Source organism: Pseudorasbora parva, chromosome 5 (genome assembly GCF_024679245.1).
Source record: "Pseudorasbora parva isolate DD20220531a chromosome 5, ASM2467924v1, whole genome shotgun sequence".
NCBI classification, from domain to species: Eukaryota; Metazoa; Chordata; class Actinopteri; order Cypriniformes; family Gobionidae; genus Pseudorasbora; species Pseudorasbora parva.
Window position 1 is genome coordinate 42,320,951 of NC_090176.1, and position 18,094 is coordinate 42,339,044.

The 18,094-nt window shown below is 35.7% G+C and overlaps 2 protein-coding genes across 2 annotated transcripts in view; one reads left to right on the forward strand and one right to left on the reverse strand.

The window, feature by feature from the left end:
• Positions 1–9,235: 9,235 nt before the first annotated feature.
• The window catches only part of calcrla (calcitonin receptor-like a), a 39,570-nt gene continuing 30,711 nt past the window's right edge, over positions 9,236–18,094 (reverse strand). Inside the window, exons 11-13 of the mRNA XM_067444395.1 lie at positions 17,734–17,952; positions 15,228–15,269; positions 9,236–12,307 (exon numbers count right to left, since the gene is read on the reverse strand). Coding sequence (XP_067300496.1) covers positions 12,089–12,307; positions 15,228–15,269; positions 17,734–17,952 — 480 coding nt within the window. The 3' untranslated portion in view covers positions 9,236–12,088. The remainder of the gene's footprint in view (positions 12,308–15,227; positions 15,270–17,733; positions 17,953–18,094) is intronic.
• Positions 12,180–18,094, forward strand: part of gulp1a (GULP PTB domain containing engulfment adaptor 1a) — a 196,770-nt gene continuing 190,855 nt past the window's right edge. The window contains exon 1 of the mRNA XM_067444399.1: positions 12,180–12,316. The gene's annotated coding sequence lies outside the window, so the exon portion shown is untranslated. The remainder of the gene's footprint in view (positions 12,317–18,094) is intronic.

Sequence of the window (18,094 nt, forward strand, 5' to 3'; positions counted from 1 at the left end):
ATTGCTATCTGTCCCAACTTTTTGAATGTGTAGCTCTCATGAAATCCAAAATGAACCAATATTTGGCATGAAATTTCAAAATAATAATAATAATACATTTTATTTGTAACGCAGTTTATACTAAATCAAATCTCAAAGTGCCACAGATTTAAAACCATCAACAACAACAACAAAATGAATAAAATAAAATAAATAAAACATTAAAAATAAATGAAAAATTAAGGAGTAACAAATCAAATCAATCAAAAGCTCTGCTAAAAAGGTGGGTTTTAAGACCACGTTTTTAAGCATCTACAGTCTGTGGGGTCCGCAAGTGGTTAGGGAGAGCATTCCACAGACTGGGGGCTGCCGAGCAGAAAGCCCGATCTCCCATAGTACGGAGTTTGGTCGTGGGAGTTTTAAGAAGATACAGAGAAACTGAGCAGAGGTTACGTGTGGATGTTTGTGTGGTGAGGAGTTCCTTGAGATAGGTGGGTGCGTCACCATGGATGCACTGGTGGGTAAGGAGGGAGATCTTATACTCGATCCTGAGCGAGACAGGAAGCCAGTTGAGTGATTTGAGAATGAGGGTGATATAGTCGTATTTGCGCACCCTCATGAGGATCCTAGCTGGCAATAAAATATGTTTGAGATTTGTATAAATTTTTGCATAAATCATATGTATATATGTAATGTAAATATATAATTGGTGTCATTCGATTCCAAAAATATAACTAATTTAAATTGAAAAATTAAATTAAATTTTCTCTGTAATTAATGGCAATAAAACAATTATTTTTAGTCATACATTTTTTATTTTTTTATATTATAATACTTTCACAGTTACTCTCTAAATTGATGTAGGAAACAACTTAAAGACAGTATATTTGAAATGTTTGTTGTAATGTCAACTTTTTATGAATGAAGGCCAGTATCACTGATACTGATACAGCTCCTGATGTCTCTATGAAATATTTATTTTTTAAAACATTAATGATAGCTATTCAACATTACAGTATAATTGAAAGTTAGCATGTTCAACATTTATTAGGCTTTAAAAAATTACTAAACAATCTTCACATAAACCCATTATAATAAATGTCATATTTGCTTGTGGCCTTCCTACCTAACAGGTAGGACATATACAGAAATTGAAAAGTTATCAAACACTTTATCGTCTTAACTGCATAAATTATAAATTAGATTGATTCTTATTAAAGGTACAATTTTCTCTGTTACCTTTGTCCTTTGATTAACATTAATAACACAGCACTAGAGGCTTCTGTTATTTAAGATCTGCGTCCTGTGACTGTCTGTTTTTAATGTTACTCAAACAAAGAGCAGAATGGAAAAACACTTACTGCTCTTGAACTTTTAAAAAGGATATGAAGACATTGTTATTTATCTGATTAGCCTACTTTATTACATTTTGCTACCTGAAAACTATTAGACCTGCCTGAACTATTTATTTCATCGCTATCTTTGTTGTATTGTATTTATTTGTATTATTGTTAATGACTTTATCATTTGTTCTTATTTTAAAATGTAGGCTATTATTAGTTAAGCTATACTAGTTTTAGCTGTGGTGTCGAAATTGAAATGGAGGACTGAATTTTTACTAGTAACTTAACTTTTGGTGTGCCATAACTTGTTCCTGTTTACAGTCCTGTTCCCCTTGTGCTTACTATCTACTTATTATAGTAATTACAATAACTAGATACAGTACAATAAAGCCCAATGGCTCCCAATACAGCACAAAGACGCTTGTTTGAGACCTCAGGAGGATAACTGATTAGCCGTGGTTAAAAACAGTGTATTTTTTTTAAGTTAAACGAGTGATATAACTCTTTATTATCACATCAAAACCACTGCAGTCCCTTATTCCCTTGGAAGGAGCTCTTATTTAAATGTCCTGTTTACTTTACAGATCTCTGGTAATTGTAAATAGTCGACTCCCTTAAAATCCTGGTAGCATTCCTGAGGGGGACTGCTATCTGGATGGTCTTAGAGTACAGACTGCTGTCTGCCCATTTCCTGAGCTGTCAAAGACAGGGCTTGATTAGATGGAACAAACACCCATTTGGCGCCTTTGTTTCCGGGATGAATCCGTGCTGCCCAGGTCAGTGTCCCAGGTCACTGTCTGCGGTGGGGTTCAGGACCCCAGTGTATGTACTTTGAAGTCACAAATTGTCTGGGTTCAGGAGTAATACTGAATTATTTATAGGCCTACATCTTTGAAAGATTTGTCATGAATGTTTTCTTTTGAAATTGAATAGCACCTAACAATATGAGTACAGATTTTTTATTTTTTTTTATTTAATACCGGTGTCTCTCGGGGGAAATTCTCAGTTTTCCAAGTTTTTCATGAAGTCATATATTTAGCTCAGCCATATGTCAGCAGGTTAATGCTGGCGCAAAGTCTAATAGTGCAGCTGAACTGCAATTTCCTACCCAAGAATGTTCTCATAGAAGTCCCTTCAGGGTCTTGTTGGAGTCTCTTTTATTGCTATGTCTAGTATAGTGACGGTTACGTTGTCGTTCGTAATATTGCCCAATGAAGTGATTTAGATGTCAATATTTATCCTATTGAAATTAAAGAAAGCTGATTTGCACGTAATGCCAGTCACACATGCGTTCCATTTACCCGCGCATGTTGTTTGGCCAGTCATGACCATTTTAAGTAAATGCAGTCATTTCAACAATATAATCATTTTTGGTGATGTAAGTACTATGATGCAATTAGTAGTATAAACAAATGGAAGAATAGGCTTTTCTATGTGTGAGTTCCATTCGCTGTCTTTCCCTATAGGGACATGAATGTGAGTATGAGAGGGAGTGTTATTGCAATTCATCCATCTGTGAATTGTAATAAAGCATGTTTTCATCAGATTTTGAAGCTAAATGCAGGTGACATTGGCCTTGGGCAGCCTCCACCCTGTGTTATATTCCATTAGTGTTATTTAGGTCATTTAGGGCTATCTGTGTTCTTAAAACATGGATGTTAATGTTGTTGTATCTCCCCTGTGCCAGATTCAAGTCATTTAGATGAAGACAATTGAATAGATTAATGAAGGAGAAAACAGATTAACCCCTTTGGAAATGAGAAATGTTAATTGGAATATATTCTCAGGGGGAGAAAGATGAGTTTCTTCAAAGTATAGATAGAACTCATTAAGGCGCTTTCACACACTGAAAATACTCTCTTTAGCTTGTGTGGATGTGACTTTACTGTAATGTATGTAAACATGTATTTCCGTTTATTTGATTTAGGCCCGACAGTGCTGAAAGGTATCCAAGGTTACTTTCACATGAAGTCAGCCGCTGGCATATAAAGCTGGACAGTGTAGAGATCTGTGGAAGATACTGTATAGGCTATTTTTATTAATTTTTTTATAGGTCAAGGCTTGTGCTAAACATTTAACGTTTCAATAGAGAAATCATCAAGCATGGTTAAAGGGATAGTTCACTTTGAAATTAAATTTTGATATGTTGTAGCTTACCTCATGGGCATCCGAGATGTAGGAGTATTTTTTTCCCCAGTAGTTTCAATTTTGATCATTTTCTGGATCTTTCAGTTTCAAGAACAAACCGTTCTTGTCTGTGCCTCACATAATGCAGGTCTATGGTCACCACCTCAAAGAGCATACACATTTTTATCGTTTTAACCTCTTGTAAACCACAGGAAACACGCACGCGCGCCCTCGATCAGTCGGACGTTGTGGTGTACAAGAGGTAAAAACGATATAAATACTGTTTTTTTTTTCTCACAAACCGTTTGTTTCGTGTCTTAGGCCATCAGTGTGTACTTACGATGGGGGATTGTTTAATTTGGACTTCTCTATGTATGCTCTTTGAGGTGGTGACCATAGACCTGCATTATGTGAGGCACAGACAAGAACGGTTTGACCTAAAATGATCAAAATTGAAACGACTGGGGAAACAAATACTCCTACATTTTGGATGCCCATGAGGTAAGCTAAAACACATCAACATTTAATTTCAAAGTGAACTATCCCTTTAATAATGAAATTCATATTTCAGCAACATTTCTCTTTTAGATTTTCCGTATTCTTCTCTTAGGCATGCAGTGGAAAAAAAATAAATAAATAAAAACTTTAATTCATGATATATATTTAATAAATGTTTAATCTTACAAAACATGTCCAGAAATCAATAGAATTGTATAATTATGTCCATATATATATATATATATATATAGATTATATATATATAATTATTATATATATATAAAGTATTCATATGAGAGGCTGTAAAAGCCATAATTCATTCTGGTACTCTTACACACATACATTCTCCTAGAAAAGATGTGGATGTAAAAGGATAATGTATGTACGTGAGAATAGAAAATATATGTATGAGAAAGGAGAATGTATGTGTATTTGAGTGAGTGTATACTAGAACCGGAAGGCAGGTTGGGCGTGATTTGGCAGGTTTGGCCCTATAAACGTGTTGCCGTGGCGTGGGACAGTCCTGATCATCATGGCTGATGATGTGGCCGCAGGTGCACTTCAGCTGGCTCTTGGGGTTTTAAGAAATATCTTAGCTTCACCGGAAAAGGAATATAAAAATACATGATCATCATAAATGTTTTTAATGTTTTTTTAATGTTTTTATTAGTACAGATTGCAATTGCGGATGAGAAAATTATATTTAATTATATAATTATAATGGTATAATTATACACCAGCTCTTTAATATCCTCCCATCATGAAGAAGATATAGGAGCATTAAGACTTCTACTTCACGTTTCAGAGACAGTGCTTACCCTCTGGCTATTAGACATCTGAATTTGCACTGACAGCTAGTTGCACTATCAACTGTATGCACTGTGCACTTTATTTTTCTTGTCCAGGGGTATTGTCTTTTTAATGTCTGCAGGGTTTTGGTCTAAAGTCCTACTGTTTGCGTATTGTTGGGGAAACATTGTCTGATTTTGTACTTATGATGTCTGTCCTTTAAGTCATTTACGTCTGAGTTGTACCATGACAAAATCCTATCAACTTGTTGACATGGCAATAAAATTATTGAATTGAATTGAATTGAATTGAATTGAATTGAATTGAATTGAATTGAATTGAATTGAATATATCTGATCAAAATATCCGCTTTGTTTTCTAGGGCCAAAAACATTTTCCACAATACTTGCTGCATACCTCGGTTGTAACGAGTGGTTATTTCAGTCAAAGTTGCTCTTCTATCAGCTTGAATCAGTCGGCCCATTACTGCATCAACAAGGCATTTTTGCCCACAGGACTGCCGCATACTGGATGTTTTTCCCTTTTCACACCATTCTTTGTAAACCCTAGAAATGGTTGTGCGTAAAATTTCCAGTAACTGAGCAGATGCCACGCTCAAAATTGCTTAAATCACCTATATATATAGATTGAAGGTTTTTCTAGGGTTTAGCTATTGAAAGATATTGCGTTTAATAAAACGGCTTCTATAGTTCATCCCCATGTAAACCAACATCATTTGATTTTGCAGCTAATGTGTTATATGCAGTCTCCTGAGAGCTGCTGCTGGAAGTAGCCTTCAATTAATTTTTTCTGTCTGACATTTACTGTATGTCCTTGTCTTTGCCATTGATTTAAGGATGTATGTACGATATTCACGAGATGCATTGAACATGACCAAGAACATGATTAAACACATGGAAAGCTAACTGACCTTTATTGAATATTATGAATTCAGCTTAGCAATTCAAATCCTGTTCACTTAGCATGTTGAATGCTATTTTTCCTTTCTTGAAATAACTTGTGTTTTAAGAAAGACATTACGGTAAGGATCACCGTTTTAGGGTGAATATTCCTTTAAGGTTACTAATGTGGCATTTTTAGTACTCTGACTTTGTTTTTAACCTAAAACGAAGAACTTTTTGTTTCATTTCGGGGGTATTTCTTAACCTCTTGGTAAAAAATCATTCTAGTCTCTCTGTATAACAACATTCCTCACCTGGCAGAGCTGTCTCATCATTTCAGCCGTTTCTCCCTGAACACAGACAAACTCCACTATTTATTTAAGGCAATGACGTAGGTTACTGTTAAAATTCTTGGATAAAGCAGAACATATGGTGAACACACAGAGGAATGAATGCTTATCGCCTGCTTGTCAAGTGTTTTTGTATGTTAGCCCACCTGTTTGACCAGCCCTCAGTGTCAGTGGACTTTCCCTCTGATTAGACAGCGCTATACGTGTTGAGAGAGACTGTTCTTTTAGCTTGAACACTGAACATGCTCTCCTCAGTGTTCAAGCTGAAGGAAAATGGGCATCAAAGTATAACCTTTCAGACTTAAATAATATTGATGATGTTTCCGAAGCAGTCTGAATTTTTTCTTTTTCTTTTTGTATAGCTCAGTGTGTCACACAACTCTTTAATAGTTTGTTTTCCATTCAAGTGTTGTAGAGACTACATCACAATGCTCTCTGGGATTGCCCCGTTTACTTAATAGTTGACAGCATGTGCTCTCAATTTAATGCTGCTCGGTGGCATGTCAAAGGAAACATCTGGCGGCCAATTCTTCCTTGGTAGAACTTTTTTTTCTTTTTGTTTTCTTTCTTATTTTAGTCTTCAATCCCACCGTGATACCCTTTAGTTCTCAGAAGTATCTGATGACGTGCAGTACAGGCATTATTTCAGTAAACTTACTCTAGCAGGAATTCAGCTATATCATCATCTTGTTCTTGCTGTTTGTGTTATAGTGTTGTATTGAGTTATAAAGTCAGGATTATGTGATATAAACTTGCAACTTTTACTTATTTCTCATGATTGCGACTTAAACGTAATTTTGTCTTAAACTCACAATTGCGACTCAATTAACAATTCAAAGGTTTTTTTCTCTCACAATTGCAAGTTTACATCTCGCAATTTTGACTTTTTTTCTAGTTTATGTGCGATATAAAATCGCAATTGTGATTTATAAAGTCAGAATTGTGAGATATAAAGTGTATTTTAAATTGTAAATTGTTTTAAATGTTGTAAATGTATACTTTGACCATGAGGTTTCGAGCAGGCATATTTTAGTCTGGGTTTTTATGCAGCTTTGCATACTTGGACTGAATTTTGAACCGGCACAGGGCAGCCTTAAAGAGTTAGTTCACCCCAAAAAGAAAATTCTGTTATTAATTACTTACCCTAATATCGTTCGACACCGATAAGACTGTTCATCTCCGGAACACACATGAAGATATTTTTGTTGAAATCCGATGGCTCAGAAAGGCCTTCATTGACACCAATGTCATTTCCTCTCTCAAGACCCATAAAAGGCACTAAAGACGTCGTTACAAAGCCCATCTCACTACAGTGGCTCTACAATAATTTTATGAAGCAACGGGAATATTTCAGATTTCAATCAGCAGATTGATTCATGATTTGGATCGCGTGTCAAACTGCTGAAATCACGTGACTTTGGCGATCTGAATCATGAATCTATAAACTGATTCGAAAAATGGCTATTTTGGCTTATAACTTCTGAACCATTTATCCAAAAAATTGGTCTCGTTAGATTCAGGGCGTCATGCCGAGTCGACTGATATCCAATTTTACCATGTCGGCCATTTTGTCTGTCTGCCATTTTGAATTATGTGCTAAAATGCTGTATTTTATGAACGCATAAACGGATCGTTGCGAAACTTGGTATGGGTCATCACCACGATGCCAAGAAATAGCCTGACAAGTTTTGAAAGTTTTATGTGTTTTTTTTACATAAATGTCTATAACTCCAAAACGAAATGAGATATTTTCACCAAAATTGACAGACACATCTATGGGCTCACTCCGAGGACACGCACATTAAAAAATTGGTAGGATTGTGCCTCTTGGTGGTGCTAAAATTAAACAAAACATGTAATTGACTCTATAAAACTCAATATATTAACGTGGGGTTTCAACATTCTTCCTTTCAGCTTCCTTGTTTGCTTTAGTTGCACTTGGCCCCGGTAATGGCTGCTTGCAGCTATATTTATTATTGTTGTTGTTGTTGTTTGAAATGTAGCATTATACACTCCTGGGCAAAAAAAAAAAAAGTCCAAAATGGCTAAACACTTTTAATTGTCTTAACCACAAATTATTTGTTGGTAAATTAAGCAAATGCCCTGCTTAAAAAGCCATTGCCAGCTCAGAAAAACATCAATGACGCTGTGAATTTTTTGTCAGAATATGGGAACACGAGTTGCTCCATGGTCATGGTCCAGCTGTGTTTTTGAAAATCTAAGAAATGTATACATTGTAAAAAAAACTAAATTTCAATAAGTTATAACAACATGCGTTTTATCATTGTTTTAACTTATTAAAATAAGTTTACTTTAAGTTTACTTTTTTTAATAAGTCAGTCTAATTTTTTGAAGTCAGTTTAACATAATCTAAGTTGAAATAACTTGTCGATTGTACTTAAAAATTTCAGGATGTGACTTTTTTTTATTTTTTTTACAGTGTATAACAAATGCGTCTCTACCACAGTGAAGTGAAGAGTGTCATTGTGTAGCGAGCCTTTTTAGCTTTATGTTTTGGCATTTAATGTTTCTGAGTAGTGGAGAATATTGCAGAATTGAAAAGTAATGATCAGATGTTATTTTTCATCATGACCAAGAAGTGGCTTGAGAACATGGCCATCAGGCTCATGGCCGGTCAGAGTCCAAAACCCTAGTGAATATTTGGTCTCGCAATAAACTCAAATGAACTACTCATGAGCTGTGAATTAATCAACAGACTCTTCTTCCTGTAAAAAGCTGTCTGCATATTTACTCACACGGCTTAAACAATTAAAGAAGGGGAAGGGAAGGCTCTTCCATGCTAACTTACTTTGTCTAAAGTGTTTGTGAGATTCTTGGTTTGTGTTTAAAAATGGTTAAGACCATTAAAAGATCACTAAATATTTTTCCATGTTTGGCTTTGCCTATTTGAAGTTTAGTGGTTGTTAAACTTCCTCTAACATTAACAGAGCAGTGTTCATCTATTCTAAATGCATTGCCCTTAGCTTTTAGAGAGCACAGTCTTTCATGTTCCTAAAGTATTGTCTGTTTTCCTTATAAAAATGTACTTGACTGAAGGCAGTTGAAGGACACGTTTGATGATGAACATGACTTTGTGAGTGGACGTCAATGCCCTTAGAATTTGATTAAATTAACTTCAATCCTGTTTAGTGTGAACAATGGAACCTTTGATGTGCTTTTATATTTTGCCCAACGTCTATTCCCCACCCCAGTCCTTTTAATGAAACACACATTAGGATTCAAACCAGACACTTGAAATAATAATCTATAATTACAGAATAATACGATGCACATGATTGCAACACTGCCCACATTTTATGAAATAAATGTTACACGGATACACCTCAAGAGAACAAAAGACAAATTACATCCATACAGAAAAGAACATTTGTAGTGGTTGAATTTATGTTCAGCATAGACACAATACAACTATTCTGATACCAACAACGTACAACCTTAAATACCAGGTCGAATATAGCGAATATGTATTTGCAACAAACTATGAAACCGTCCTGCAGTGAGCACTGAAACACAAATCATCACAAACAACGTAACAAAAATAACAAAACATCATGAGCAACAGTAATTGGCACAATCATAAAAATAAATGACATTCAAGGAAAAAAAATATAGTTTCGAGTCCGTGCGGAACTTGATGAGACAAAACCGTGGGTGCTTGATTAGCATTTTTTCACATGCTGTGATTTTGCAATATTAATACTGATTTGTTCTGAACCCAGATTGAGTTATGTTTCTTGTTTAGAGTGGAAGAAATGCATTGCATATTATATTATGCACACCCCTATAACATATTCAGCTAACAATACAATATTTACATATTTAGTACAAGCACATTCCCGCATCTGTAGCACTGCCTGTCAGCAATAATGTTTGCATGGTTTAATATGGAAAAAAAAGCAGGAATTAAGTTAATAGCTCACCCGAAAATAATGTGATCAGCTTTTTCACAGATTTATGAACCATTGACTCATTCATAAGATGTAATTTTATCATGTAAAGTTAACAGATGTAAATTTAAATATTGTACGAGTTCAGAAAGCTTATAGTGTACGAGTCAGATAGGAATTACATGTATGGTATGTTGGACAAGATGTGACGAAAAGAGTGGTGTAAGATCCATCAGAAGTTCTCCTTTTGTCGAACAGAAAAAACTAACTGCATACAGGTTTGGAATGACATGAGGGTGAATAAATAAATGACCGTTTTTATTTTATTTTAGGGTGAACTATTCCTTTAAGCATTTTGAAGACTGCTGATTTTCAGGAGAAGAACAGAGTGAGTTTAGGTAATGCTTTGACATCAAACGCTGTGGGCACAATTCAAATCATATGGAATGTAAATTGAATTTAGGTAGAGTGGGTGAAAGGTAGAATTAAAAGCTTCTTTAGAAGCCACGGGGTCAAATATCAGGATCCTTTATTATTTAGCATCACAGATTGCTTCTGAATCCCTGCCTTTGACAGGAGAGTGATATCTCAAACACTTCAAGCGTATTATAGGAAATATGAGTAGCATGTTCTAGTTAGCAGATAATTGTACCTTATTTCATAAGTCACATGACTAAACACTACAAGCATGAGAGAGTCCAAAAACACTGAAAATGTGGCATGTATACATTTAATTGTGAAAAAATAAGCATATAAATTAGATTATATTGAGAAATATATATTAGTGATAAGCATGTTTTCACACTGAGTTCTTACTAAACCTAGAAATGTTACATTATATGGTCCAATCCAGTGGCGTTTTCAGGGGTCTCTAAAGCAGGTGTTTTTGAATTACTTTCTCGAGTTCTCGCAATATTTGTTTCAAATTACAGATCAACTTAAATTGCAATCAGAGACCAAAATCGTGCGTACTAAAAATACTAAGGACCCTATTTTAATGAGCTGAGGGCATGGTGCAGGTGCTCTTGTGGGCGTTTTCGAATCCACTTATGCTAGTTGCGCTCGCACCATGGCGGATTCACTATTACTATTTACACAGCGGAAAGGTAGAATTAAAAGCTTCATTAGAAGCCACGGGGTCAAATATCAGGAACCTTTTTTATTTAGCATCACAGATTGCTTCTGAATCCCTGCCTTTGACAGGAGAGTGATATCTCAATTGGCGTGCCGAAAGGCTGAATACTTTTTCGGAGAGGAATCCTTTTATTTTTTTTATCTTACAATGTTTATGTGCTGCTGCGCATCCCTGTGTGTGTAATGTGTGTACGTGTGTTGTGCACCGACCCATAGGTGCATATTACTAACGCGGCCTTTAAATAACACAAAAAATAGTGCGCTATTGACTTTAGACCAGGTTTTTGTTGGTAAATTCTGCAGTCGTTTTCTTAATAGCAATGCGCCTTAACACACCCTGCTTTCAGACCAGCACGGCCATGGGCGAACAGATGGGCGCGAGTGCAGTTGTATTTTAAACAGCGTGGCGCTGGGCATAAAAATTATAACTGCATTGCGCCAGGTGTATGATAGGGCCCATAATCTCACTGATGTCTTCCTGAAGTTTCAATTTCCTTCTTGTCCAAATAAACAAAGACAACAGCTGGCTATAATACCAACTTAAGATTTACATTAAAGAAGTTGCTAAATCATTCTTATAAAAGAAAAAGCGGCACTGGCTTTTGTGCACTCTTCACTTTTTTTGTTTCAACATACTGTATAAATATATTTTTTTCTCCAGTAAAAATTTCTCAGTGTAGTCATCATTTGTTTTAGACTTATCTTTTTTATCACAGGGACAATGTAAAACAACCTGTTAAACAAAGAAGAGCATTTCATATACGAGCCAAATATTTACACCTAATTCCACTGCAGACAGCAGTCGAGCAAACTAAAATACTGCGAAGTACAAAGACAAGGCGAATAATGCTTGTATTTGTCAATTGAACATTAGCAAAATGTTTTTCAGTGTAAATTCTAGGAGAAATGCCTTTTCTCCACCCTTCAGAGAGTATGAGCAGTGAATTATGGGTAGAAAGGTCCAAGTCAGCCATGTGACAGCTGTCACTGTAATCAACAGTTTATATATATATATATATATGTGTGTGTGTGTGTGTATACTGCCACATTCAGTGGCATCAAGCGAAGGGATTCTCCGGTTTAAAGATGGTGTTGTCAATGTCATTGCAGTTTTTGCCATTCAAGTGTTCTGTGTGGCCATCGATGCTGTAACAGCCCTGGACCTCTGTGATGGAGGACGCAGTGTACGACGCAGACCTCAGAGCGTCAGACTGTGTGATGGTGCTTCCAAACTGTATGCGGTACTGATTCCAGTGCCTTCTTAAAACCGCCTGGACCTGGGGAAGGTATGAACAGCGTGAATAATACATTATCTACTTTTTAAGCATGTTACAATTCACTTTTAACTGGTTTTATAAAATAAGATTTATAATTTAGACATAAAATCTCTAAACTCCTGGCACCATTTGGACTAAAATCATAAGATTCATTTCACTGTAATTGATGTTGCTTAAATATTCATGAGGTAATGCATATTTTTGGATATTCAATTCAAATAATTACTATACAGATAAACAGAGTATGTTATATAATTAGATTTTTAAGTTTAATTAAAACGGGCTCTAAAATGGCACCATGCCATGCAACAAAACTCAAAATAGTAAAACATATTGTAAAATGTAAAAAAATGTATAGTAATACATATTCTTTATTGGCATTGATGGTTTCACGAAGGACCTTAAAGATTCATGGAATCTTTCCATTGCACAAAAGGTTATTTATATTGGGAAAATATCATTTATATGTTCTTTACACTATGAAAAAATGGTTCTTATAAGAACTGTTCACTTAAAGGGGCTGTAATTTCATGTATTAATCACATTTTTATTGACAGTGTGTGCGCGGCTTGTAACGAAAAGAAAAAAAGAGACCTTCCCCTGACTTTCAAGGTTGTCTATGAAAGTCTGTAGACTGACTTTTTATGAGAAGGACTCATCCAAAGGAAAATCCAAAGGATGTGACATTTATGCTTTTGATAACGTATGAAACGAATGCTTAAGCAATGTTCAGGATAATGCAGAAAGAGCTATTCTGTACTGTAATGTCAATGATTAATTCAAACTATAAATTAAAAACCCTTACCCTTTTTTTAAGGGTGTATTTAATATAGATGTTCGTCATACATTTTAGAAGTAATACAGCAAACTTTAATGACCAAGGTTATTATAGTTTTGCTTTTTTAAATTAGTTTTATTTTATTATATAAAATATATAATTTTGTTTTCAATTTTGCTAAAAATTTCTGTTTAGTTTTAGTTTGTTTTATAAATTGTTTTGCTAGTTTTAGTTTAGTTTTTATTTTGCAAATACATTTCTATTTAGTTTTTATTTAGTTAGTTTTAGTTTTAGTTTTAGTAATTATAGTTTAGCAGAGTTACCAGAACGAAGGGTAAAGACCAAATCAAGGTTTTTAATTTCAGGAAATTTTAATGTTTGCACAGATTAGAGTTTAATCTTACTAAAGTCCTTAGTGAAATAACTTGATAAAAGAGCATTATTGTTTTAACCCAGGACGGTCCAACAAAATAATGTTTAACGGAGAGGGGAGTCTTACAAAACATGCATAAAGTTGGGTCTTTACCTTTAAGCAAAAAAGCTTGAGTCACCTATACAAACAACGATCTGGAGATTAAATTTTTTTATTAAAAATGATATTTGATATTGTTGACATAGATCCTTTGAGTATTAGCCTATCTCAAAGAACCAAATAAATGCAATGTAAAATATAAAAGTAAAAATGATAAATTCCAGACAAACTCGACATAACAAAGACGAAATGTGTGTGTGTGTGTGTGTGTGTGTGTGTGTGTGTGTGTGTGTGTGTGTGTGTGTGTGTGTGTGTGTGTGTGTGTGTCTCTTGTTTGGCTATAATTGTAAGGGGACCAATGTCCTCACTTATATAGTAAAATATTATGACAACTGACTAATTTGACATTTGACTGGTCCTCACTAGTTAAAAAGGCTTATAAATTGGCCAAAAACGTTTTTATTTAAATTTTTGCACATGTTTCTGGGATGGGTAGGTTTAGGGATAGGGTAAGGGGAAATAAAATATCATTAACCTGATATAAAATCAATGGAAGTCCATGCAATGTCCTCACTAATATAGTGAAACAAACGTGTGTGCGTGTGCGTGTGCGCGTGTGCGTGTGCGTGTGCGTGTGCGTGTGCGTGTGCGTGTGCGTGTGTGTGTGTGTGTGTGTGTGCGTGTGCGTGTCCTGGTATCCACTACTTTGTGGGGAAAATCTCCAGACGGATAATAATATAATTAGTAGTACATGATTTGTAAAAACAATAATAACACCGTAAGAGCCTGTCAATATTATGCAAACATGAAATCTCAAACAGTAGCCTACTTGCTGCTATAGTTGCTGACTTTTGCACCTGCGTCTCCCGTTGCGTATGAAACACTGAGCTTAAGTTAAAAGAAGTTCAACATGCGTCTCATTACCTTGTTATTTCCCATTTTACTGCCACGAACTCATTGATTCTTTGTGAACTGCCGTTTAGGACTTCGCTATGTGTTGACTGTCTGCACGCGTCCGTCACAGGACAGCGGTTAATCTCCTCAGGCTCAGATCACTTCACGCGCAGTAGCGCAATATACAGACACTCCCTCAAACGCCACAGGTCATATTTTCCACCACAGTAAAGAGAGTTTATTAATTACGGAAATGAATATTTATTTTTGCTCATTTATATTTTATTTCAGTAGTTAGGTTTCGTTTAGTTTTAGTTTTTAATTTATTCAGATTTTTAAATTTTATTTCAGTTTACGAAAATGTTTTTTGACCAATAGCCTAGTTTTAGTCTTAGTTTCAGTTTTCGTTTACGAAAATAACCTTGCTACTGACTGACACATATAAGTCATAGCATCAGCCATTAATTTAGGCATTAATGCTGCATTAACTGCCGAACTGGTAACGTTATCCATAATAGCTCCTGCATGCCTCATTGGCACAGTACCTCTAAAACGGCACTATGACAAAAACAAAAGGATTTGGACATGTTCCCTCTGAGTCAGGCTTCTCCTATTGTACATGTGGACATCTGCCAATGTTTTGAGGATTTAGCATTAAACAGCCAATAGAGAATATCCATATCTCAGCTTTGCTTTCAAGGAAAAGGATGTTGCGCAATCTGTAATTGCTTGCAGGTAAACAGGAAATTTCTCATTTTAGCGGGGTAAGCTCTTACCTCTCCGTTGAAAAAGCAGAAGATTGTGGCCACCAACAGTCCCTTAAACATAAAATCAGAAGTGCACGTCAGCAATAAATCAGAATAAACTGCTATCTTGCATTGCTAAACTATAATCTTCCATATTGCAATCTCTTCACTAATCATTCTCAGCTGGTGTTGAGTACTGTTCCCTTTGTGTTTTGACACATTTTGGCAGCGAGTTCTCTTGATGTGCACAAAGAGTCATCTGGGATGACAAGCCTGTTTTGTTGCATTATTCATTGTGCCGATTCAGCTAGGTCTAGCAGTACCAGCTGTCCAAGGCTTCTCACTTTGCTGTTTTCTCCACAGCAGACTACAAATTATTATTTTCTTGTTGCTTTACTGCTACCAATTTCAAAATCAGAAGTCAGGAGTCAGACTTTTAAGAGGCAAGTGGCCTGATGTCCTTATTCTGACATTTTATTTTTAAATGAGTGGTTCACCCCCCAAAAGGTTGACATTATTTAGTTTTGTTATGCTGTTATTTCTTCCGTAGAGCATTGCGGAAAACTCTTCTTATTCCACAGAATAAATAAAAGCATATGGTTAAGGAACTAGGATTAGTGATTTTCTAAAGAGACAAGTTTTGCCATCTGGCCGGTATCAACAGAGCTTCTGTTGTCATTTACTTTACAAGATTTTTAGGTAACTAATGGCAAAGAAAACTTAATTATAGGCTGCTGACTGAGCTTCTGCCAGTCAAAGAGACAGTGAGAATGGAAAATCCAGTTTTGTAATAATAATGTGCCCATGGTCAAAACTGAACAAGTGCAGAATACAAGTAAAATTTGGCAATGGCAAATAATTAAAGTTAGGAACTGCAAAATAATATAAGTTTTAAATAAAATTGAGAGTCATAGCCTTCCCCTCGCTGATATAAGGCCATGTACACACTGTAAAGTTTCTTTTACACACTGAAAACCGCATTTAAATGTTGGAGTGAATCCCCTAAATTATCCTTCCGTGTGTGTACAGAACATTATTGACTGCCGCAATTGCTATGATTGACATCTGGTTCTGGTGTCTTTCATGTTTGGTATTCACTATTTTTGACAAGTAATATTACAGTGACTAAAGACTTATGCTCTGCAATTTTAACTAAAGCGCCGTTCACAGAGGCGTCATGTTTTGTTTCTGTCTGGAAGGCAGCTTTGCGGAGTGTGCTCTTGACGTGTTGCCATGTGCACCTATTATAAGTGTTTTTGGGTTTGTTGTTTAGGTTTGGTTCATAAAGCAAGCAAGTTTATGGGGATATTAAAGATGCGGGTTGTTTGGATGCATCTCAGTTTATTATGGCATTGTTCTTGTTCTTGTTCGTTTGTTTTTCTTTTCCGAATGAGACAAAACTTGTATCACTTTCACTGTGGTTTTCTTGCACCTCACACATACAGAAGAGAGACACATCTCTGATGTGGTTTAGGTCATTAAAATCGAGTTGTTCGGTTTGGTTCTGTACATAGGCTACTGCGTAGAATTTTTCTAAATGTGGTTGTCATTACCTAAATTTTTTTAGGTGTTAAAGTCCCCCGTAGTAAATAATTGTATCCGTTTTAAACTCATCTTTGATTTTTTTTTTTTTATTTGCATTTTGTTTATTCAAACTTTAAAATAGCTTTAATGTAACTCTACACCCTTGCTTCATTTAGTATATGCCGAGCCATGAATATGCAAATTAGCCACTTTCTCACACCAGCTCAGAGATCCACTCCATCAACTTTACTGAGGTAAACGCTGCACGATGGTGTCAGTCTTTACAACATTGGACACATAATGGTAATTAATATGATTAGCCTTTTGCTTGACTACATAATCAAACAGCTAATAATGTGTTGCTAATGTTACAAAATACATTTTCCCGTTCGCCAACTCAGAGTCAAAATCAGTATCATTACAAATGTTTTGAATAACTTTTTTGAATATAAGTGTAGAAAGGCATATAGTTCATCACAGCATCGTAATATACATAATTCACCCAATATATTGTTAAACGTACACGATTTTTCATATCTACAGAAAGAATTACCGGGATAACCTGGCTTCATTAGAGACTTCCCTGCTTCAGAGCCATCATAGTTAATGATATGCTAAAGCCCGCCCGCACGTTGACGTGATTGGTTACAAGGTAGTTTGTGACGTAAGAAACATCAGCGATTTCAAACCCGGGTTTTTGTGATTGTCTTTGGTAAGCTGTATTTTTAAGGAGAAAATACTCAGCAATGGTGTTGACTTAAGAATTTGCACATGGTTTGTCTTGAAGAATATTAAAAACATCACATAGACGTATAAACAACTTGATTTTCAACAAAGGGTTGCAAAATGCGGTTGTCACTCCCGTAAAATTTTGAACTGTGTGTACAGAACAGAATTAAGCACTAAAAGGTGAGCATGATTAGACAGTGCCCCGAAGAGCGTCTATATTATAGCCATTGGCAGTTGTATTAAATGTACATGTCAGATTGATAACTATTTGACAGCTTTTTACCTGATAATGCATTAAGATATGCATGATGTAGTCGTAGATTTCAGCAGAAACATGCCCCCCAGGTTTATATGGGAGGAGAACATACTGGATGCCCAGGAGAGGAACCAGAATGAGGGTGGCACGGACAGCTTTCATATACAGACTAGACTCTGCATGGTGCGTTACTTTCAGTTTGGTGATGAGGACTCGTACAATGTTTAGCAGAAAGAACAAGTTCACCTGCAAGGACAGGCAAGATGAGGGGTAAACGATAAGACAAGACAAAAGATCTCAGCTGGCGGGCAGATGTCAGTTTATTTGAGAGGTAGAACTTCAAACCGCTTTCATGCTTTGGCATGCTGGTGCTCTTTTTGATGTACTG